The sequence below is a fragment of the Triturus cristatus genome, chromosome 5_2 (genome assembly GCF_964204655.1).
Source record: "Triturus cristatus chromosome 5_2, aTriCri1.1, whole genome shotgun sequence".
NCBI lineage: Eukaryota > Metazoa > Chordata > Amphibia > Caudata > Salamandridae > Triturus > Triturus cristatus.
This window is the reverse complement of record NC_140588.1, coordinates 578,744,680-578,768,050: the sequence shown is the minus strand read 5'-3', so window position 1 is coordinate 578,768,050 and position 23,371 is coordinate 578,744,680. Positions and strand designations below refer to the sequence as shown.

The window sequence follows — 23,371 nt, the reverse complement described above, 5'->3', positions numbered from 1 at the left end:
AGGGCAGCACTCACTCCGCAGAGTTCAGGGGGAAGCTGGGGGTGAAGTTCTTTTGTTCCTGGGACTTCTTAACAGGAGGCCAGCTCTTCTCAGGCCCTTGGAGATCTCTTCAAGCAAGGGGACACAGCAAAAGCAAAGTCCTTCCTCTCTCCTTGGCAGCAAAGCAACTGCAGGTCAGCCCACATACACACAGCAGGACGGTCCTTCCTCTTCAGTCTTCCAGCTTTCTCCTTGGCAGAGGTTCCTTCTTAATTCCAGAATGATCTACAGTTCTGGGGTCTGAGTCCCAGTATTTATACCAATATTCTCTTTGTTCTCTAAAGGCAGAGAGACCTTTGCCTAGTCAGAACCAGTTCTGGTCAGTCCTGGAGCACTCTGTTTAGAGGACCCTTTCTTTACTTTGACAGTGTAGGCCAGGAACATCAGACGCCCCACAGGAGGTGGAGCCAGCATTGTGGAGGGAAAGCACAGCCCTGGAGCACTTTGTTGACATGATTCCTTATCTCCTTTCACAGTGCAGGGCAGAGACATCAGACGCACCACAGGGCGTGCAGCCAGCACTGTGGGGGGCAGGCACTGTCCTATTCAGGTCCCAGGTGCAACTCCTCCCTCCCATCTAGATGCAGATCTCTCTATTTAGCCCTGTGCTGACTCACCTTGTCTCCGGGAATTCCTCAGACCCCTGGAATTCCCCAGCCCCTGTCACTCAAAACTCCAGACAAGGAATACACAGCCTAGCAAAGGCAGGTTTGGATGGTTAGACAAGAAAAAACCTACTTTCCAAAAGTGGTATTTTCAAACACAGAATATTAAAACCAACTTCACTAAAATATGTATTTTATCATTCTGAGCTCAGGCATATTAAACTCGAATTTCTACCATGCTCCCTGGGTCAGTTAGAATTATAGGATGTAATAATCAAACTGCCCATTATGGCCTATGGGGAACAGGTAGCCTTGCAATAGTGAAAAACGAAAATGGCTGTAATTCACTACCAGAGCATGTCACCCACACTAGTACATGCTCTACCTTTCACATACACTGCACCCTGACCAGGGGGGTACCTAGGGCCTTCCTTAGGGGTGTCCAATGTGTATAGAAAGGGAAGGGTTAGGCCTGGCCAGTGCGGACACTGGTCAGGGAAGCATGGCAGTTCACAGACTGCGTACAGGTACTGCGGTGGCAGGCCGGAGACACCATTTTAGGGCTACTGCTGTGAGTGGCACAATCAGTGCTGCAGGCCCACTAGTAGCATTTGAATCACCATCCCTGGCACACTCAGTGCACTTTACTAGGGGCTAACAGGTGAAACAAATGTACCAATCATGGATACCAATCAATATAACAATTTATACAGAGAGCATGTGCACTTTAGCACTGATCAGAGTCCTATTGCCAACAACCACGGGTCAGAAAAAATAAAGGAGGAAGAAGCAAAAAGTTTGGGGAGAACTCTGCAAAAAGGGCCATTTCCAACACAACCCCCTTCCAGCCTAAAGCCAGGGTAGACCAAGCGATACCTCGATGGGATTCCCTGCTTAGGGCGATAGAACACGGAAACTGGCCCAAACAGCAGGGCACTATTCCTGTTCTACGCCTTCCTGAACCCGGTTGGATCTCTCCATCCATACTCTCAGGGTCCACCAAGCCAACCCATGTGGAACCCTTCTCCTCACCTGTGGATACCACCTGTGCAGCACCTAGCCTTAACTTGCTCACAGGTGTGCCCCAACAGACAGACAGCAAGCCGCAGTGACCACTGACAGTGGTCAGGGATGAGACCCAGGCCTTATGCCTGTCAGGGATCTCAAACCCCTGTGGCGTCAGAGGGTGGGGGGCAGTAGCCCCAGGTGCTTGGCACCCTTTGTCCACTCCCCTTCCTGTCAGGTCGAGTCTGACGACCTGGCACTGACCCACCAGCCCCGGGCCTGTATCCGGCGGCTGGACAGGAGGCTGGGGTGGGCTTTCCCATACCCGGGCCTCCTCTTCCTGGGGGCTCTGTACCCTCCCACCTGGAGCGGTACCACCTTCTAGAATAGTCAGGGCACCTGTGGCAGGTGTCCTGCACCATTCTCCCACCAGTTCAGGGGTTCTATCCTGCAACTGGGATTCCAGGTCAGGGGGGACACCCCGGACCTGGCCCTCTAACCTGTGGTCTAAACCCTTCAGGTGAACCGGGGTCAGAGGCGAGGACTCCCTCCCTCTGCACCCCCTTCCAGAGTTCTGCACCCTCCCGCTTGGAGTGGTACCCCCTAGAAGACAACCTGGTAGGGACACTGCTTACAGATGTCCCTCCTTCCAGGTCAGGCAACACCTGAACCTGACTTCCCAACCCAGGGACCAACCCCTGCGGGTGAACACTTGCCCGGCGCACCAGGACTTCACTCACATATGTGTCCACACTGGTAGACAGCACCCACCTGGCCAACACAACGGTGTGGCCCAGTCCACCCCCAGGGTGTGACTCCTGCCCCCCTCCCAGGGGTAACCCTGTCCACCTAGACAGCCAGACACAGGGGCCACTGACAACGGTCAGTGATGAGAGCCAGGCCTCATGCCTGTCAGGCCTCTCTAACCTCTGTGGCATCAGTATGTGTCAGCGCAGCGGACGAGCGCAGCGGGCGCGACAAAGGCGCGCCGGAGTTGCGCCTGAGTTAAGCCCGTTTGCGCCCGTCCGCGGCTGGCCGGGGCTGGGGGCACGAGATGCTGCCCGTTCAACTACGTATTCGCCATCTCAACTTTGCTCGTACTGGGCCCCAGGTGCCATCGACCCTTCAGTAACTACTCACTTGATGCAGCTTGGTTTGCTCACCTCCCCTCCTTACCTTCCCCCCAGGAACGTATCACATCTAGCTTCGCTACCTACTATGCCTCTCTTCACTCCCCCACCACCATTTGTCCCTCTTGCTCCGGTATTTAACACTTCGGCCACACTCCTAAACACTAGGTCAGCGGTCAACCATCAGTACGAGCTATTCGATTACATCGATACCCATGAACCAGATCTCTTATTCTTAACAGAGACCTGGTTCAAGGCTGACTCCCTGCCCAATGTGTTAGCCGCACTGCCCCCTTCACATTCCGCCATTCGAGCGGACCGCTTAGAGGGCAAGCGGGGCGGTGGAGTGGCCTTAATAGCCCGGACTGATTTCAGCTTTCAGATTCTCCCCTCCCCTTCTATTCCTGACGTAGACTACCTTGTAGCCCGTTCGACTTTTCATCAGGTACCCCTCACTTTTGTTCTAATTTATCGCCCCCCCCAACCAACTCCCTTTTTTCTCTCAAGCATTCAGGCCCTCCTGGCTACTCTGGTGATCAACAACTCATCAGTACTAGTCTTAGGGGATCTTAATTTTTGGCCTAATGACCCTGCTGAGAGTCCTCAATCTAAAGAGTTCACCGACCTCATGATCAGTTTGAATTTCTCATCGCTTATTCACAGTTCCACTCACATACACGGCCACACGCTGGATCAAATCTGGGCATTGAATGTTCCGTCCACATCCCCTACAATATTCCCGTGCTCCTGGTCACATCATTCCATTATTACCTTTTCCCTTGCTCTGGCCCCGATGGCCAAGCCCCAGCTTCCCAAGAACACCTGGGTCAGGAAATGGGGCAAAACTGACATGCCTTCTCTCTGCTCGACCTTGGCCAAAACTTGTCCTGACCTTTCAGGCCTTGCAGCTACTTCCCAGCTGGCCGCTATTAACAACTGGCTGACCCTGGCGGGTGATGAATTCGCCCCCCTGAGGCGGCTCACAGTCAAGCGGGCCCATGCAGCCAATCGGTGGTTTACTCTAGATCTAAAAGGAAAGAAATTAGCTGCAAGGAGAGCCGAGCGAGCTTGGAGAAGAACCTACAGCCCCGCGCTAAAGACAATTTATCTGTCTGTTTTACAAACCTATAAAAAGGGCATTCTTGAGGCCAAAACAGAGTTCTATACGAGCAGGATAATGGCAGCAGAGTCCCACTCGAAGGAAATCTTCTCTACGGTCCACGAACTGGCATCATCCAGCAGAGCTACGGCCACTATTCCCCCTTCCCAGTCCCTCTGTAACTCGCTCAACGAGTTTTTCACTGACAAAGTTGCCAATATTAAACTCAACATCTCCCCGCCCTCCCCTACATTTGTCAATCCCTCTCCACCCCTTACGGCCCTTAAATTGAATACCATTCCGTTGCTAACCAATGACACACTTCCCCTGCTGCTTCATCGGGTTAAATCGGGTTCCCCCCTGGATTTTGCCCCAGCCCATATCCTCAGGGAAATCTATCTAGCTTGCCCCACCCCACCCCTGACTCTTCTTAACGACTCGCTTAGAAAAGGCATTGTCCCCAGCTCACATAAATCAGCGGTTGTCATTCCTATTATAAAAAAACCTGACGCCGACTCATCCTCCCCCTCCAACTACCGCCCTATTTCCCTTCTGCCCTACCTAGCAAAAGTTCTTGAAACTCACGTCACGACTACCCTGAGTACCCACGTAGAGGCTAACCATTGCCTCTCCCCTTGTCAAGCCGGCTTTCGCCCCCTGCACTCCACGGAGAAGGTAGTGATCTCAGTAATGGACGAGCTGCGTGAAGGTATTGACATCAACCTTCCGCAAGCCCTGATCCTTCTGGACCTGTCCGCCGCCTTCGACACGGTGGACCACTCTATCCTCCTTAACCGTGTCAGGGCGGCGGGCATAGAGGGCTTGGCCTTCTCATGGCTTGAGTCCTTCCTGGCCGGGAGAGCTCAAGCTGTCCATCTGGCTGGCTTCACTGCGGCCTCCCGTAAGGTGGAGTGCGGGGTCCCTCAGGGCTCATCACTTTCCCCTCTTCTATTTAATTTATACATTTACCCCCTTATTTTTATGTTACAACAGCTGGAGGTCACGGTGTTTAATTACGCCGATGACCTCCAGCTAATCTTCAACCTTTCCCACTCATCTTCATCCGCCCAAAATGTTCAGACAGTCATGACGTTCATTCAGGATTGGATGAACTGCAACCACCTCAAACTCAACCCGGACAAGACCGAGCTGGTCTTGACCGGAGGTGGTTGCAGTCCGTGGTCTCCCTCCTGTTGGCCCCTGTCACTTGGTACTCCCCGTACCTAAAGTTAAAACTCTTGGGATTTTCCTGAACTCACAACTTTCTGTTCATTCACAAGTTGGTTCAGTGGTCTCTTCTTGTTTTTTTTCCCTTAGAATAATTAGGAAAGTCTCCCGCTTCTTTTCTCCCTCTGCTTTAAAAATTATTGTGCTGGCCATGGTATTATCGCGTATCGATTATGGCAACATAATCTATAATGGGGCTCCTGCCTATGCGATCCACCGCTTGCAGTTGGTACAGAACCAGGCTGCTCGCCTGATCCATGGCCTACCTAAATACCATCGGGCCACTCCACTGCTCAAAGCACTACACTGGCTTCCGGTGAGAGAGCGCGCCCTTTTCAAACTTGGCTGCCTCACTTTTCAGGTTAGGTCGGGTACTGCCCCCGAGTTCATATGCTCAGCTATTAAGCCCTACCTTCCGGGCAGAGAACTTCGCTCCACTCATATGGTTCTTTTAGCTACCCCCCGTTTTAAGAAACAGAAGTCTGGTGGAGCGAAGTTCGCTGTTCTTGCTCCAGTCTTCTGGAATTCCCTTCCTGCTGCCCTTCGCACATCGCCTTCCTATTTACAGTTTCAGAAGGATCTCAAAACCTTCCTATTTGTGCGAGCTTACACTGCCTAGCCCTTCCAGCTGCTGCCGTCCACTGCATCACACATAGCGCCATGAAACCGCTTGGTAAAAGAGCGCTCAATAAATGTTTTTAAATTCAAATTCAAATTCAAAGTGGGGGGCAGTAGCCCCAGGTGCCTGGCACTTTTCCTCCACTCTCGCTCCTGCCAAGTCAGGTAGGGCATCCTGACACTGGCCCGCCAGCCCAGGGTTTGTACCCTCAGGTTGACCAGAGGTCACAGGTGAGGCTCTCCTCCCCTACCTCTCCTTCTGGGGTCCTGCCCTCTCCTCCCAAGAGAGTCACCCTCAGAACACAACTCACCCACCAGTTCAGGACCTCTCTCCAGCAACTGGTCTCCCAACCTAGGGTCTAAACCCTCAGGTTGCACCGGGGTCAGAGGCGAGGACTTTCTCCCTCTGCACCCCCTTCCAGAGTGCTGCACCCTCCCCACTGGAGTGCTACCCCTGGAAGCCAAACCGGTCGGAACACTGATTACAGATGTCCTTCCCTCCAGGTCAGGCAGAACCTGAACCTGGCCTCCCAACCCAGGGACTAAACCCTGCGGTTGAACATTTACCTGGCACGCCAGGACTTCCGGGGACTCACACAGTACCCCCCCGAGGGTGACATGTGACTCATCTGTCTGGTGACAGTCCGCCTGGTGCAGATCTCCCGACCCATGTCCACCTGACAGTGAGTAAAGATCCCCCAGGACAGAAGTGGTGTCACCATGGTCACTCCTGGGAGACTCAGCCCTTCTGGCTGGTCCCTGAACCACTGGTACTCCCACTGGGGAACACTTCCCCCTTTCACCCCTCAGTCTGGAACTCTGCACCCTCCCAACTGGAGCGGTACCGCCAGACACCAGAACCACTGGAGCTCTGTTTACAGACGCTCCAGGCTCTCCTGACACTAAGAGATCCCCCTCAAATGGCCTTCTAGTACAGCCTAAGCCCCCAACCTGGTGTTCCCTTAAGGAGCCCTCCAGGTCCTGAGACTGGGTTTTGGGCACCTTGGGACCCACAGTCCCACACTCACTCCTTCTCCACTGAGACAAGACGTGAGCCCCTACACCCCTCCCACTACACTGGGACCTAACTGGGCTACACTGAACCTCTTCCATCTCACGGGTCTGGAAGATATCTGCGCCACTCCTTTTGGGATCACTCCCCAATGCCTCTTCAGACCCTCTGGAATCCACCAAGAGGTCTGCCTCCAACGCAAGCTCCCACTCCACCGGGTGTTGGCATAGCTCTGGAAAACCGGGACTTAAAATATGCTCTCCAACAAATGAATCACACAGCCCCCTACAAGGGTTAACCAAACCATCCTTCACCTCACCATCCAGTACCTTGCACACGTACCCCACACCACTCTCCTGAGACTTTCAAGACAGTATCTGACTGTCTCTGTCACACAACCCACACTCTTCTGGGTGGTCTTCACACTCACACACCCAAGGTATCTACCATGGGGGAACCCCTCTCCCTGCACCACTCATCTAGAGTCAGTAGAGTGTCCCTCCCACCACTAGGAATATGATACCCTGTGTCAGTTCCCCAATCTACTTCAGGGACACTGCACACCACTGGAATTACCTCATAAACCTGAACCCGTGGTGGTGTATGTCAACCCCCTCCCTCAAGTCAGGCGCCACATCTCTGGGTGTTTGTACCTCTTCCTCAGCACTAGATATCACAATCTTGCTGCCACCATCTGAGCTGGACTCCACCTCCAACTCAGCAAAGCTCACTTCTTGAGCTACCCATTTTTCTTCTTGAGCTGAGACACTCATGGCCTCAAGCCTCTCGAGCTCCAAATCAAGCTCCCTCATCCTTAGTTCATGTGCCAAGGTCAATTTAAATTCTTCCAAGGCATACATCTTCTTGCTCTCTTCTACTTTGTTCTGGGTTTCTATTTCCATCAGCTTCAACTCAAGCCTCATGACTTCTAATTCATGATCTATAACCCTTTGGTTTTCCTCCAACTCCTCTGGGGAAAAACTTCTAGCGGAATGGTTGCTGCCAGCCCTGGAGGCTGCTCTGGACACAGGCAGATCCTGTGACCTGAAACCATCCCCTTGTGCATCCTCATCCACCTTTGCACCATCTTTCTCCCCAGCCTCTTTGGCCTCCCACCAGGCCCTTAAGGCCTTCCGTAGCTCCTCCTTCCTGCAGCTGCTCTCCATGGGACATCCAAAGCTCCTGCAGAACTGCTTGAGTTGACCTACTTTGTAATCACTTAACATTTCAATATCAAACTCCAGTTCTGCAACATCACTTGCTGGTTTACCCTTCTGAGACATGATGCGTGGATGACTCAAGGATCAGAACAAAAATAGAACCAAAAAAAACACAGTATATGGTTGCGTAGTGGTCTGCACTAAACTAGTGATGTACACCAATTACTGTGGGTCAAGTACAAATACAAGTTCAATCCTCACCGCTGACCACCAATGTTAGATCTGGGGGTCTCTAGTTGGAAGAGGTAGGTACCACTGTCCAAATAGGGACCCTTGCTTCTAGTCAGGGTAAGGGGGATACACTCTTTAGATAACCCCTGCTCACCCCCTTGGTAGCTTGGCACGAGCAGACAGGCTTATCAAAGGCAATGTGTAAAGTATTTATACCAACACTCACAGTAACACAGTGAAAACACCACAAATGGACTCCACACCAGTGTAGATAAATAAAGTACTTTTATATAAACTACACAAGACCAAAACGACAAAAATCCAACATACACAGTTCAAGAATATGGTTTCAAAAAGAGTTCTTAGTTTAGCGACAAAATCATTCACCTTAGCGTCAATTTTAGCCAACAGTACCTGGTGATGCGATAAAAGTTCTTAGCGGCGCTCAGGCGTCGAAAAAAAAGCAACAGCGTCAGTCCTGAGACCCTGGGGAGACGATGCGACAACCCCACTGCACGCAGCGGGCGTGGGCGACGGATCCGGTCTGTATGGGGAGTGAGGCGATACTTGTATGGATTCCAAGGCGTAGCTTTTCCGGTAGAAATTTACTCGCTAAGGCACGATGCAACAAAATTCGGCCCGCTAACGAGCGGGGCAACAATTTCACCAGCGATGATCTGGGTTGGCTCTGCGACGATATTCGCAGCGATAAAATTCTGCCCGCTAACGAGCGGCGCGATGATTTTGGCTGGCTCTGCGACGATGTTCGCAGCGATAAAATTCAGCACGCTAACAAGCGGTGCGATGATCTTGGTTGGCTCTGCGACGATCTCATCCAGCGGCGGCAGGCTCTGCGACGAAGTTCGCAGCGATAAAATTCTGCCCGCTAACGAGCGGAGCGGGGATCTGGGCTGGCTCTGCGACGATGTTCGCAGCGACAAAATTCGGCCCGCTAACAAGCGGAGCGACGGACATTTTCTTGCTAAGCCGGCTGTGCGTGAAAAAGTGTAGATCCTTTGCTTCTTTCTTCTTGGTCAACTTCCCAACAGCAGGCACAACTTCCAGAGGCCCCACAATTGTATCAAGCACTCTAGGAAGGGCAGAACTCAGCAGAGTTCAGGGGGAAGCTGGGGGCGAAGTCCTTTTGTTCCTAGGACTTCTTAACAGGAGGCCAGCTCTTCTCAGGCCCTTGGAGATCTCTTCAAGCAAGGGGACACAGCAATAGCAAAGTCCTTCCCCTCTCCTTGGCAGCAAAGCAACTGCAGGTCAGCTGTGATGTCGAAAAATGAGGATAACACGATGTTCAGGTAAGCAGAGTTTATTCATATTAACACCTCATCCAACGGCTGTGGCAGCGCAACTGCCAGCCCACAGAATCCTACCTTACAAGCGTTCTAAGAGAATTCTAACATGACCTCATTAGCAAATGAGGTAATGCTGGAGTGGGTAGTACAAAATTTTGTATACCCTCCCATACTGCATGTTTAAATTAATCCGAATAATCTATTAATTGTAATATTATTAATCCGTTTGAAGTGATAACTCACCAATTATATTAACAAAAGAATTACACGTGGGATTTGCACCTTGCATTGCTATATTAATTGTAAACTTATTTTATATTTTATATTTTATATTTATATATTAATAGTAGAAAATTAGAAGATTGCATGTTATATGTTGCTTTAGTGATGTATTTGTGATTTGTGCTTTATTTCATAAGTATAAACCGCTCTGAGTGTTGCTTCTCCTAGATAAATACACACACATATGGGTATTAGCAAAGGGATAACATTTTATTAGTCATTTCTATGTTTTAATTACGTTTTTGTGTTTCTTTTGCTTAAGTTGACCATTTCGGCCTAAACAAGATGGCTGAACGAGACGTTAAACGTGACTGTCCTGACAACACGAGGTTCTGGGTGAAGTGCGCAGGCGTCACCGCCAGCAGCAGTAGCCTGAACCTGACCCCGGGAGAACATGTACCCTTCAAGGACGCTCCGGGAACCTAGCCAATACCAAAGACAATGCTTGATTTAAAAACCGGAACCAGCAAGTACGATGAGTTCATCGTTTGACACCCTTAGAACTGCATCTCCTAACCCCAAGTCGACCAATCAGGACTTTCTAAACCCCGATCTTGATACTTTTTGACATTATTTTTATTATAAAAGTAGGTAGGGAATTGGACAAATTGCTATTGCTATCGCATCGCTCACGCTCTTCTTTGACGAACTTGATTTCCTGACGTTATGCTGACGGAGAGGACGGTGACACTGCTGGACAGCTGTTATCCTGAATCTTTGAGAGACTGAATTGTGACCTAACTTTGCTGAATAAAATTCTTCCTTGACTGACTGACTTAGAGGACGACTTTAGCGAGAATAGGTAAATATGATGCTCTGAAATGCTGATGATGATCTCTAACATTTCTTGCAATATTTCTTAGATAAGGAATATTTGATTAATTGACAAATGTGTTGTGTCGGTTATTTGAAGAAGAGCATTAAGATAAAAGAAGTAATGTGTAGATAGATGAGTTTAGTCACTAAAATGATCCATCTCCTTATGAGAGGGATATCTTAGGTTTGAAGTCAATGTGTTCAGGGTAAGGTAAAGGTATTTCTTTCATGTCAGCGTTTGGAAGCTTATTTCCCTAGGAAAACAGATCAACTGATGTAAGAATTGGTGTTATGGGCCCCACCACTGAATGTATATGAGTGAATTTGATGTTGAAGTAATTGGTCTGTGACGAAGGGGGAATTTGTTGTTCCACGCTGCAGCCACACATCTTCCTTCCATACAAAAAAATAACACTGGGAAAATAAAAAAGAAACGAAAACTAATCATACAAAATAATCTTTGAGATAAGCAGGTTTCTTGATAACTCACACTCCTCCTATATGTTGAAGGAACATTGCTAGACGAACAATGCAGATCCGAACTACTAGACCAGCTTACCTCAGAAGTAGATTTCAACACCGAATGATCAATGGAATTAATTTTACGTGTAATAGCAACACGGTTCTTGTTCCATATGCGACCATCATGTGTCTTAACAGCATTTTTGAAACATTTGAAACTTGAAGTTCTCTGGTGAACTTGGACCACCCTTTAGGAGCCTTTACTTTGACAAAATCACCCACATTTACTTCCACGACTTTCACACATTTCCGAGAATCAAACTCCTCTTTCCTTTTGTGCTGAGAAACTATTTGTTTTTCTCTCCACAAACCAGGAGACTTGTCAACACATCCTTTGTTCCATTTCATCCAACCCGGACAAACAAAAGTGGAAGCTGTTCTACCTTTGAATAGTTCAAAAGGCATCTTTCCTGTGGAGCCATGTGGTGAAAATCTATAGCCCATAAGTCTATTGGACAATTATTTTTTCCAATCTAAACCATTCGCTCTAGCCAATTGAATGCCTTCCTTTAAGGTTTTAATAACTCTCTCAATGGCACCATTCATTTCAGGATGGTACAACGCTGATTTCTTATGAACAATTCCACACTTCTGCAAAAAAGATTCAGTCTCACTAGAACAAAATTGTACACCATTATCTGTAAGGAGAAACCTTGGAAAACTTTCTCTTTTAAACACACCTTCCAGAAATCTAATGATCGCTGAAGAGGAAATGTCTTGTACACACGACACCTCAACCCACCTAGAATAAACATCCATGAGTACAATAACATAAGTTGTGGCACGTTCACCTCTTATTGGACCAAGAATATCCATGGCAACTTCTTCCCACGGATATTTAGGTAAAGCTCTGCAAACCATGGGTGAATGTCTAGTTCTAAGACCTTTGTCTGAAATCGTACATTCAACACAATCTCTTATCAAACTTTCAACATCGCGGTCAAGAGTAGGCCACCAAAAATCCCTCCTAAGTCTTCCTTTGGTTTTCACAATGCCCATGTGACCTTCATGAGCAAGACGTAATATTTTACTTCTCAAATTTTCTGGAGGAATTAACCTTGTGCCTCTCAAAAGAAACCCTCTATCAACTGCAAGCTCATTTAACACTTTCTCCCAACATCCTGTAAATTCCTTGAACTTGGATTTATTCCTCATGCCTGAAACAATCAAATCTCTTATCTTGTTCAAAATGACATCCTTATCAAGATTCTCTAGCCACTCTGCTTCACCAATAGCTCCCTCAGTTACTTCACACACACACTCACATGCTCTGCTCTATCAAAATCATGCTCTATCAAAATCGCCTTGTTGAGGTGTAGTACCATCACTACGAAAATCCCATCCTCGTCGCCAAATTGTGATGTCGAAAAATGAGGATAACACGATGTTCAGGTAAGCGGAGTTGATTCATATTAACACCTCATCCAACGGCCGTGGCAGCGCAACTGCCAGCCCACAGAATCCTACCTTACAAGCGTTCTAAGAGAATTCTAACATGACCTCATTAGCAAATGAGGTAATACGCCACATCAGCCCACATACACACAGCAGGACAGTCCTTCCTTTCAGTCTTCCAGCTTTCTCCTTGGCAGAGGTTCCTTCTTGATTCCAGGATGATCCAAAGTTCTGGGGTCTGAGTCCCAGTATTTATACCAATATTCTCTTTGTTCTCTGAAGGCAGAGAGGCCTTTGCCTAGTCAGAACCAGTTCTGGTCAGTCCTGGAGCACTCTGTTTACAGGACTCCTTCTTTCCTTTGACAGTGTAGGCCAGGAACATCAGACGCCCCACAGGAGGTGGAGCCAGCATTGTGGAGGGAAAGCACAGCCCTGGAGCACTTTGTTAACATGATTCCTTCTCTCCTTTCACAGTGCAGGCCAGAGACATCAGACGCACCACAGGGGGTGGAGCCAGCACTGTGGGGGGCAGGCACTGTCCTATTCAGGTCCCAGGTGCAACTCCTCCCTCCCATCTAGATGCAGATCTCTCTATTCAGCCCTGTGCTGACTCACCCTGTCTCCGGGAATTCCCCAGCCACCTGGAATTCCACAGCCCCTGTCACTCAAAACTCCAGACAAGGAATACACAGCCGAGCAAAGGCAGGTTTGGATGGTTAGACAAGAAAATACCTACTTTCCAAAAGTGGTATTTTCAAACACAGAATGTTAAAACCAACTTCATTAAAAGATGTATTTTATCATTCTGAGCTCAGGCATATTAAACTCGAATTTCCACCATGCTCCCTGGGTCAGTTAGGATTATAGGATGTAATAATCAAACTGCCCATTCTGGCCTATGGGGAACAGGTTGCCTTGCAATAGTGAAAAACGACAATGGCTGTAATTCACTACCAGAGCATGTCACCCACACTAGTACATGCTCTACCTTTCACATACACTGCACCCTGCCCAGGGAGGTACCTAGGGCCTTCCATAGGGGTGTCCAATGTGTATAGAAAGGGAAGGGTTAGACCTGGCCAGTGTGGACACTGGTCAGGGAAGCATGGCAGTTCACAGACTGCGTACAGGTACTGCGGTGGCAGGCCGGAGACACCATTTTAGGGCTACTCCTGTGAGTGGCACAATCAGTGCTGCAGGCCTACTAGTAGCATTTGAATCACCAGCCCTGGCACACTCAGTGCACTTTACTAGGGGCTAACAGGTGAAATAAATGTACCAATCATGGATAACCAATCAATATAACAATTTATACAGAGAGCATATGCACTTTAGCACGGATCAGCAGTGGTAAAATGCCCAGAGCACTATTGCCAACAACCACGGGTCAGAAAAAATAAAGGAGGAAGAAGCAAAAAGTTTGGGGATAACCCTACAAAAAGGGCAATTTCCAACACTGCCCCACTGGGAGGGCTGACTGGGGGTCAAATATCCAAATCAGCCCCCTGTGGGAGAAAAAAGTGTCAGGACAGGCTAGTCCCCACTGTCTAGTGAGCTTTTAGCCTCACTGCATAAGGAAAGTTAATGGCTAAATCCCCCAATCTACCCACTCTGGGAGCCAGAAAGACTGAGTGAGATTTAAGGGCAGGACGTACGCCTGATGCCTGGACAAGTGGGCCTCCAGCCCATTCTTTTCACCTGGTGTCTAGTGTGCTGTCTCCCGCCTGGAAAGGACAGAGTTAACTTCACTGCATAAACCTGCCCCCTAGGGGCAGATGGTTTAGCTTTTAGGGTTCAGGATTCAAGTCCAATAGCAGGACACGCCATTCCCCACTTAACTTGTTTATCTTTTTCTGTTTTAAATACATAAACATTGGAGTCTAGCAGGATTTCTGCCCTCTTGGGGTGGGAAGATGAGTGGCAAACCTGCCATCTGCCCTTCCCACGGATAAATATATGCTTGGTGGGTGGGGGTCATGCGGGAAGCAAATGGCAATGTCTGTTTGGTCAACCCTCCACCTTTTAAATTCCCTGGCATCTAGTTGATGGATCTCTGCTTGGGGATTTCCAAACAGAGATTCACCAGGGAGATATATCAATGGAAAGGGGAGAATTTCCCCTTTCTCATGGTACCTCTCCTGTTGTGAATGGTGCTTGGCAGCTTAACTGTGCAACCAAGCATAGAACACAATAAAAGTAGGAGCTGAACAGCTTCTACATTCATTTTATGTAGCAATGATATAAATGTACCACATGCACTAATAGTCATATCCAAAACAACGGCAGAGAAACTCTTCCCCAGCAACCCAAGTTGGGAGTTTCTAAATTAACCTCTCTAGTGCATATACCAGAATGATTTCTTGCCTTTTGTGGAATGATGTGATGTTTACATTTTTCACACTGTGAAGGTAGTGGGAAGGACTGAATTAACGCCTCCACAGTAAAGTGGCTAAGACTGCACATGATGCAAGAGTCAATATTTTACAAAAATTGTCAGCATCACCCTAATTTCTTATTCACACATATCACTACTAATTATACTGAAACTTTAAAGTCTGTCTGGGGACAAACACTCGTCTAAATGGTAATGGGCTTTAATTTCTTAAACCATGTCATGAACCATAAAATATTTATGGCCAGATATACGACCGTTTTTTGCAGTTGCAAAGGGGTTTTAGGCCCGTTTATGACCGCAAAAAACGTTTGGCAAATGTACCAACCCTATTTTGCGAATCGCTAATCAATTAGAGACTCTCAAAATAGGGTTAGCGACTTGCTATTAGGAAGGGGCATACCAAGGGCGTCCCTTCCTAATAGCGAGTCCTGAACCCATGTATGAATGTTTTTTTTACCTCAATTGTTTACCACCTTTCTTAGAAGAGTGGTAAGGCACTCGCAAACGGGAAGGGGTCCTTCCCCTTTGGAAATGCATGCACAAATATTTTTTTTAAGAGCAGGCAGGGCTGCATTTTTAAAAAAAACTGCTTTATTGACAAAGCAGTCCCAGACATGGTGGTCTGCTGACCCCGGCAGGCCCCCACCCCTGGAAGTGCCAGCCATTCTCAATGGGGTCGCAAATTTTGACAGCCTCATTAATATTCATGAGGCATGCAATTTGCGATCCCATTGGGAATCGCAAACAGTGTCTGAGACACTGTTGTACATTGGATTTTGCGAATCGCAATTTGTGAGTCGCAAATTCCAATGGCCGTACATCTGGCCCTTAGAGTGGCCACACCACACAAATGTCCAGAAGTTCTAATATTTCACTCTCAGAAAACACTAGCACTTTACATGTCCACACCAAAGCCATACTCCCTATTCGGACAGAAAAGTACTCCCCATAGAGTTCCTGTTGCTTTTTTATTTTTTTTCCTCAGCACACATTACAATCATGCACTCAGGGTATTGTGTGACATGGAATGCGACAAAGAGCTGAGCTCTGTGGTCGTTACGGACACCACAAGCGTGATCACTTTGCCCGAGCATGAACATCATCACTTCACTGGCCTGGATGGAAATAATTTAAAGTGGTGGTACAAACAGATTCTAACAGCAGGAGAGGAGACTTTAGTATGGGTCAGAATCAGCTAGTGTGCCACGATTTCTTTACTAGAATCCAGGATCCTAAACCAGTGATCACCGAGAAACTCTTCTATGCTCCAGGGTTAGGATTGTCAACCTTCCTTTGCCAAGAATAGAAGGATGTACAATCTCCAACCCGTCTGGAGAAGCTGCCTCGGGTCAGTCTTGCAGGAAGGAGCTGCCTGACTTCTGAGGAGGGGTCCTGGATACTGCCTAGAAGTGGAGGACAGTGAAGAGCTGAGCTAGGAGGAGCAGAACAAAGGCATATGCATCTCAGGGAAGGATCTGCGCTGCGGTGAGGACTTGAGATTTTGTTGCCCCTTGACCCCTAGAGTGTGAGCAGAAGCTTAGTGCTTGTGACAGCTTGGTGGTCACGGAGATAGCAACCACATCTCTCTATCTACCCATAAGATGAGGCACCAGTAATGACATTGTGCTTGAAGAACCGTAACTGCATCCCATCTCTCATAGCAATAGGAGGTAAGCACTTAGGGAGGGTTGGCACTACAGCATATCTTATTCAGCATATCTTATTCAGCAATTTCACAAACATTTGTTGGATCACTACTGCTGGGCGCATTCTTAACTTTGTTTGCGTGGTGGGTATGTGTTTGGGCCACAGGAATAACCACCAGTTAGCCCCTACTTATTGCGGGACAGTGGCACTGTCTTGTGCGGTGCTGTCTTGCCTCCTTTGCTGTAGCATGCACCTGTGCACTTGACGCAAAGCCAGAGACTTCAGCAATATCGACCGGCCCTGTGCAGTCAGCGCAACTGTTCCGGGGGGTGGTGCAGGGTGCACATCATCTGGAACTGCACAGCCCCACCCCCAGCCAGTGGGATCAAGCTGACAAGGTACAGTTTAACACAACAATGTACAGACAGGACTGGGAGATTCTGAGAATACTTTTTCACGCTCCTAACAAACTCTCTATAACAGACTTTGTCGAGCGGTACCCAGGAACCCAGAAGGGCTTTATATCTGCGATTTATCAAGCAGGAGAGCAACTGGCACCCATCTTGCATTGATTATGTTTCACCACAATACCTGAGCATTGGTGAGCAGTTCAAGCTGATATTGTCAAGCTCCCTTACATAGTGATTGTTACCTTGATCACTGAACACCTTATAGCTGCCATCTGAATTTATAAGTACAGTATTGTGTGTTAGAAGTGAAGTGTGTTTTCTCATTTGCTACAGCACTGGCTGAACATGGGTTTATTTTCTATTACATGTTTCTTTGAATTCTGAGTTTTTACTGTACACAACCACACTGAGCAAGCCTTGGGCTGCTCAACTTCACTTGCCTGAGTGTTAAGTGCTAAAGGAGTGTATTGGTGCTCAGTTTTGTGCCCAACAGTAAAAGCCTAGACCACCACTTGTAAAAGGCTATCATTGTTTCAAATTGAGCTCAGTAACTCCTTCCTGCACTGGGATTCCCACCAAAGTTCCTAAACTCCCTATATTTGGCAATGTTTCCACAAACAGTCCCTGAATTTAGAAATGGCAAGAATGTGACCATGAAAGAGGAACACTGATTGAGCGCCTTGCTATTATATCACTTCAGGTAAGAAGTTACAGCACCGGATACTTGCTCGAGAACCATTCTTTGCAGTTCTTACTCACTTCCAATAAGGCACGGTCCGCTTTCTAACTTATCGGTGATTTCACAGTCCATCAGGTAGGTCAAGGATTCTTCTTGCTTAACAATGAATGACGCATCGTGACTCTCAGGCTCTTTTCCTACAACAGAAACAAATTCAAGACGTCATTTCTCTTCAGCATACTGGAAGAAATATCCACCTAGCTCCTCATCTGTAATGGAGAGCCATTCTACATTACTTTCTGTTCTAGGGTACTGCAACCAAGCAGGAAAGCAGAGTTAGGAACTACAGATCTGATTTACGAATTTTCCATTTGCAAAAGTGGTCACAAATTGCACTCCGAATTCTTGTAAATGGAAACGAATTATGCAAACTGACCCATGTTTGTATTATTGTTTGTTTCAAGGAATGTACCTATCAACAGTCACATCCAAAACATACAATTCCTTTTCATTCAGTATCTTAAAAATTGTAACGTTAAAAATATAATATAGTAACATTCAATTATTACTACATCAAAACAGTGTAACATAAAAACAATTAGTGCAACTTGTATATATATATATATATATATATATATATATATATATATATATATATATATATATATATATATATATATATATATATATATATAAAGTGCATAGTCGAGGTCAAGAGCCACATTTTTTCCTTCTCAGGCACCATGTTGAAAACAAGTACCTTGCAACACTGAACACATCAACATTGATGGGATCTGATTTTAAAATCTGCAGTGTAGTTTTGGGACTATACATGCCTATTGAACGATATATGGTAACTATCCATTTCCTACGTATATGCACATAACAAGGGCAAAAAATAGCAGACAACCTTTAGTTTTCTTACCACAGTTGCAAACAGCGCATATATCGATAGATTTAAAATAGTCTTTACTGCCCGTTTGCACTTGAATGTTCACAGTAGTAATAATCCATAACGGAATGTCAAATAGAACTGCTTTGCACTAGGTGGAGACACATTTTCAAAGAACTCTTCAAACTGTGAAGTACATTTAAACTCGAGGATCTTCCGTATAGTAGTACCATCTATATGATTGGTTTACCGCCTCATTGACACAGCTCTTGTGACCAGTGTATCTGAAGAACCTGAAAGTGACATATGGGTATCACATACGAACTGGAGCCGTAGGTTATTCAACCATAGTTTGACATTTAGTCCACGGTAACATCCCCCTGGAATCTAATATTTCCTGGAGACCTGCTCTGTATGGCTCAAGCTCTGTTGTGGCCCAAAGTCTGCACCAATACAAAATGGGTCTAAATTGGTTTGTAAATGCAACTCCTTTTATATCCAGATCTATATCTACGGGAACCAAGGGTGACCTCGGAGGCATGCCTGTCAGGGCTCTAAGAAAAGTATTAACCCCCATAGTTCTGCACCATAAAGGGCCCACTGCTTTGGCGTTATACACCTCCAAAGCTGGAGGAATTGATGTGGAGGGAGTAGATTTGAAGATTTTAAACCAGCGGAAGCATTATGTTGTGAAGACAACTGGCACTACATAATTTGCGGAGCACATGACACAGAATCAGCTATCTTTACCCCTTTGTACTCATTGCACCTAACCCTTTCTTTAGTGCAATTCCCCAGCCTCTTAACACGTCTAAGGGACTTATGTAGGTTAAAGCACATATTTTGGCTTTGTCGGTTTGATTTCAAGCTTCTGGTCAACGCAGAAGGCAGTTAACCAATCCAGCAAGGCCTGAACCCCCTGGGGTTCGAGAGATCAACAAGGTGTCATCAGCATATAATAAAGCTGTAACCTTTTACCCATCAGGTGAATTATTAGAGCATGCTTCCACATATTCAAAAAACCATTGAGATACAGGGGAAATAGGGTAGGTGCCAGCACACACCACTGCCTAACAACTTTCTTAATAACAATATTATTAGTTAGCGCCCCATATGTACCCCATCAAACATGTGCATACTTCTTGGGGACTAGCTTGATAATAATAGCTTGCAAAATATCTGGGACACCCAATTACTTGAATACATTCCAACGTTTGATTTATGGGATCACACCGAAAGCTGCCTGAAAATCTATAAATGCAATGTAGAGATGATCTAGATGTAGATGTATCATTTTCCAGACTATAACTTTCTGTGTAAATCCAGCTTGGAAGTGGGACAGCATTTCATTCTTTTGCATCCAATCCTGGAGTTTAGCAAGAACCTGCCTGCAGAATATTTCTGCAGGTTATCTAGAAGGCCGATAGGCCTATAGTGTACAGGATTCAGCTTACTATCTTTCTTATGGATTGGAACAATTACCACCCCCTGCCAGGACACCGGAATATCTCAGCCTAATGCAATGGTGTTAGCCAGTATAATATATGGGGCCCAAATCTGTGTCTGAGGGAGGAACAGGTCCGCTGGGATTTTATAAGGGCCAGGAGTCTCGCCGATTTCCTTTTTGTTCAAGGCTAACAGGGTCTTGTCTACAGTAAATTCCAGCCCACGCAAACTGTTGTTACAATCTACTTTCTGCAGAGCTTCCTTGATGTTAGATTCAGGAGGGACACGAGTATCATTCGCCCAAATGTTCAAGTCACACATGGGGTTAAATATGCGTTCAAACTTCCATGGGCTACTAAGCACTAACACCTTTACGTTTGAACCCCCCTTGAAGGTCGGACCAAATTGTATCTTGCCATTTCTTCTTGCTGTGAGCCAAGGTCCAATTGTAGTTGTCTTGCCTTCTTGATAGCATCCCTATCTTTGTTTTTGATTGCAAAAATGTGTTTGGTGTTAGCTTCCCTACACACATTACTAAACCATGGTGTTTTCCTGATTTGTGAGAGCCTTTACATTTGCTATCACAACAGATGTGACTTCTAATTTGCTCACATATCTTAGAATGGACCTTTGTTACCACTGAGACATTTTGGTTCCTATGTGGGGTCCTTGTCACAGCATGTAAGCAGACCAACCCATCAGCTACGGCCTTGCAAATAACGAACAAAGTCTCAGGATTTTGTTTGATGTTATCCCATTTAACGGTTGTTTTATTGCTGGCCTCCCCAAATCCGGGCTTAAACCAACTCCCAGGCAGCGTCAAATGGAGAGCATTATGATCACTGTCAGTTCTTTCTAGTATTTTCACGGAGGGCCACAACCTAATATCAAGAAGTATGTAAACTATCCTACTTGAATGTTGAGATCTGTTGTAAGTATGGATCTCCAATGTATTAGACTTTGACTTTTATTAGAGGAACATGCAGTGGGGGTAGGCCCGATCTTAGGGCCAGACTGCTCAGTGTTACTGTTTAGCTGTTTAGCTCTTCTAATCTTCTATGTTAGATTGAAAACCCAGACTTTATCGGGAGACGGTCCGTTGGAATATCTTCCAAACAAGCCTTAAAGTAGCACAATGTGGGCGACTCAAATGCTTAGTGTAGGGCCCCTCAGGATACTTAATATTAGTCCATGCAGGTCCCAAGCGTCGATGATTACTTGTTTAATTTTAGGGTCTTCCCGTTCATTATGAGTTGCTTCAATGCTGTAGCATGTATAACCTGGTCTGTAAACAGGGGGTGTAAGCCAGGTTTCTTCAAATATACAGATATCAAATTCCTCGATAAATTCACTCAAGTTAGGGTCAACAAACTTAGATTAAATTCCCACTATATTCCAGGAAATAATACTTAAGTTAGAGCGGGCTTTGGTTTTGTGGTTGGTGGAATCCCTAGGTTGTTGTGCAAGATTAACAGAAGTTAAATCAGAGTGCCAAGTTGGTTGCTTCCTGAGTTGAACACCTGTTATCGATGTAACAGGTAAAATAGTGTAAGGATTCTTGAATAATGTTGAGCGGTGAGCAAAGCTGAGTGCCCTTGTCAATCAAATCAGCGTCAGCCCCCTGTCAGTTCAGTTTATTAAAGAGTATATGAGTATTAACAACCATGTTTGATGAATATGAACGGGGGTTCACCTCGAGTCCCTCGCTCACTGGGTAAAAATCTAATTGTGGAGATTCTGCCCTGAGTGTGGAGGCTCCCCAATGACTGCGAACTCCGCCATGAGTGCGGAGGCCCTTAGTGAATCAAGCCCTCAGTCATTCTGCAAGGGCTCATTCAGTCACCCGTGCACTCACGCATCTATTCTTTCTCCCATTAGCCCATTAGCTCATTCTTACATTCAACCACTCACCCATCGACAATACCACAGAACCATACCAATAAATGAAATTACACTATCAGTAATAAGCCAGACATATTGTATTTGCCAAATGCTTATTTCTATATTGCTCTATTGCTGCAGCTCAGCCATAGAAGGGCAAAGAGTTTTTCCAAACCCTGTCTAAGGTCATTAGTATGTCTTACGCCCATGCTTACGATCTCTGCTGCTTAAACAGTGCTGTCTTTATCATCAATGAAAAAGGAGTAAAATGCTTTACAAGTCCACCATTTTGTCTTTTGGCCAAACCCATTTGAGGTCACCTTTCACAACAGATGTAGCTGTTATTGCTACACTGCTGTCTGTTTTCAGCCATGATGAGCATCATCAGTGAGGTGCAACTAGGCCCCTATGGTACACTGAGCACAGGATCAAAGTCAGGACATACTCATAGCACTTAGGAAGTCACGTTAAAATAATTAAGGTGAGGGGTGGAATACTTCTAAAAGTCTTAGCCATTGTGTGAGGAAATGCAGTTTATTATATAGTATGGTTGTGTGACCTCACAGTGTAATAAACTCACAAACCTATCATGAGTCCACTCAGGTTTGTTTATAAACCTTTTGCGCAACCCTGGGTAGCTGTGGCTTCAAGCAGTCATGCTTTAACAAAGGAACAAGTGCAAACCATTTATCAGTACTAAAACAACTGGATATGAAATCAGTGCGACACAAAGGAAATCCAACAAAAAATGTATAAAAACAGATCGTATTTTTATGAATGTGTAGACACCGAAGTGAAAAAACTCCACCTAAGATTTCTGGAGGTATACATTTTTACGCAAATCGTAAATCACTGCTTTTCACTCAAAATTCAAATAAGCATTGGCAATCACTGCTGTTAGCGGTTACTTTGAAAACTTTTATGAAGTTGTGTTGAACTACACTGGCCCAATTTCAGCAACCACCTCTGGCAGGGAGTAAATCAAGAGGTCCAGTAAGGTTGAGCAGGACAATTACCCTGCAGTCAAAGTAGTCTCCAGTCCAGTTTCAAATTCTATGGGCAAAATCCCATAGTCTTCAATGGAGTGATCCTGATGCAAATGATATAGGATATTGAAGAAGGTGAGGACGCGGAGCCGGTGTATTGGGGTCTTCCTGGGGCCACCCCTCTGTCCATGAGCATGGTGGGATGACTGGCCACAGAGGTTGATGTCTGTTGAGGTCCAGGTTAAGTCCCGTCAAACACCAGTTGTGACTGGTCCACTGGTATCTGATCACAGCGAAACCGGCGGTTCCCTTTAATTGTGGCTAGTGTCCACTTAGGGTGACTAAACTGCACTTTGACAATCTCCCAGGTTCAGCAGACTCGGGTGCACCTTTTGAGTGGCGAGGTTAGATTTCCCAGGCTGCGCTTTGGCAGTAGGCGATAATCCAACGATTGTGGCTACCAACCTTACCATGGCAGATTCTTCAGCTTTTATGGCCTTGGGGCTGTGACAGGAAATCAGCCAACTGACTCTTGGAGTTTACCTCTTCTGTCTGGGGCTGACGTTTCTCCGAGCAGGTCACCAAAGGCA

The 23,371-nt window shown here is 46.5% G+C and overlaps 1 protein-coding gene across 1 annotated transcript in view; it reads right to left on the bottom strand.

The window, feature by feature from the left end:
- Window positions 1–23,371, bottom strand: part of LOC146829024 (uncharacterized) — a 177,953-nt gene that overhangs the window by 28,703 nt on the left and 125,879 nt on the right. Inside the window, exon 7 of the mRNA XM_085607658.1 lies at window positions 17,657–17,773. Within this exon, the coding sequence (XP_085463784.1) occupies window positions 17,657–17,773 (117 nt within the window). The remainder of the gene's footprint in view (window positions 1–17,656; window positions 17,774–23,371) is intronic.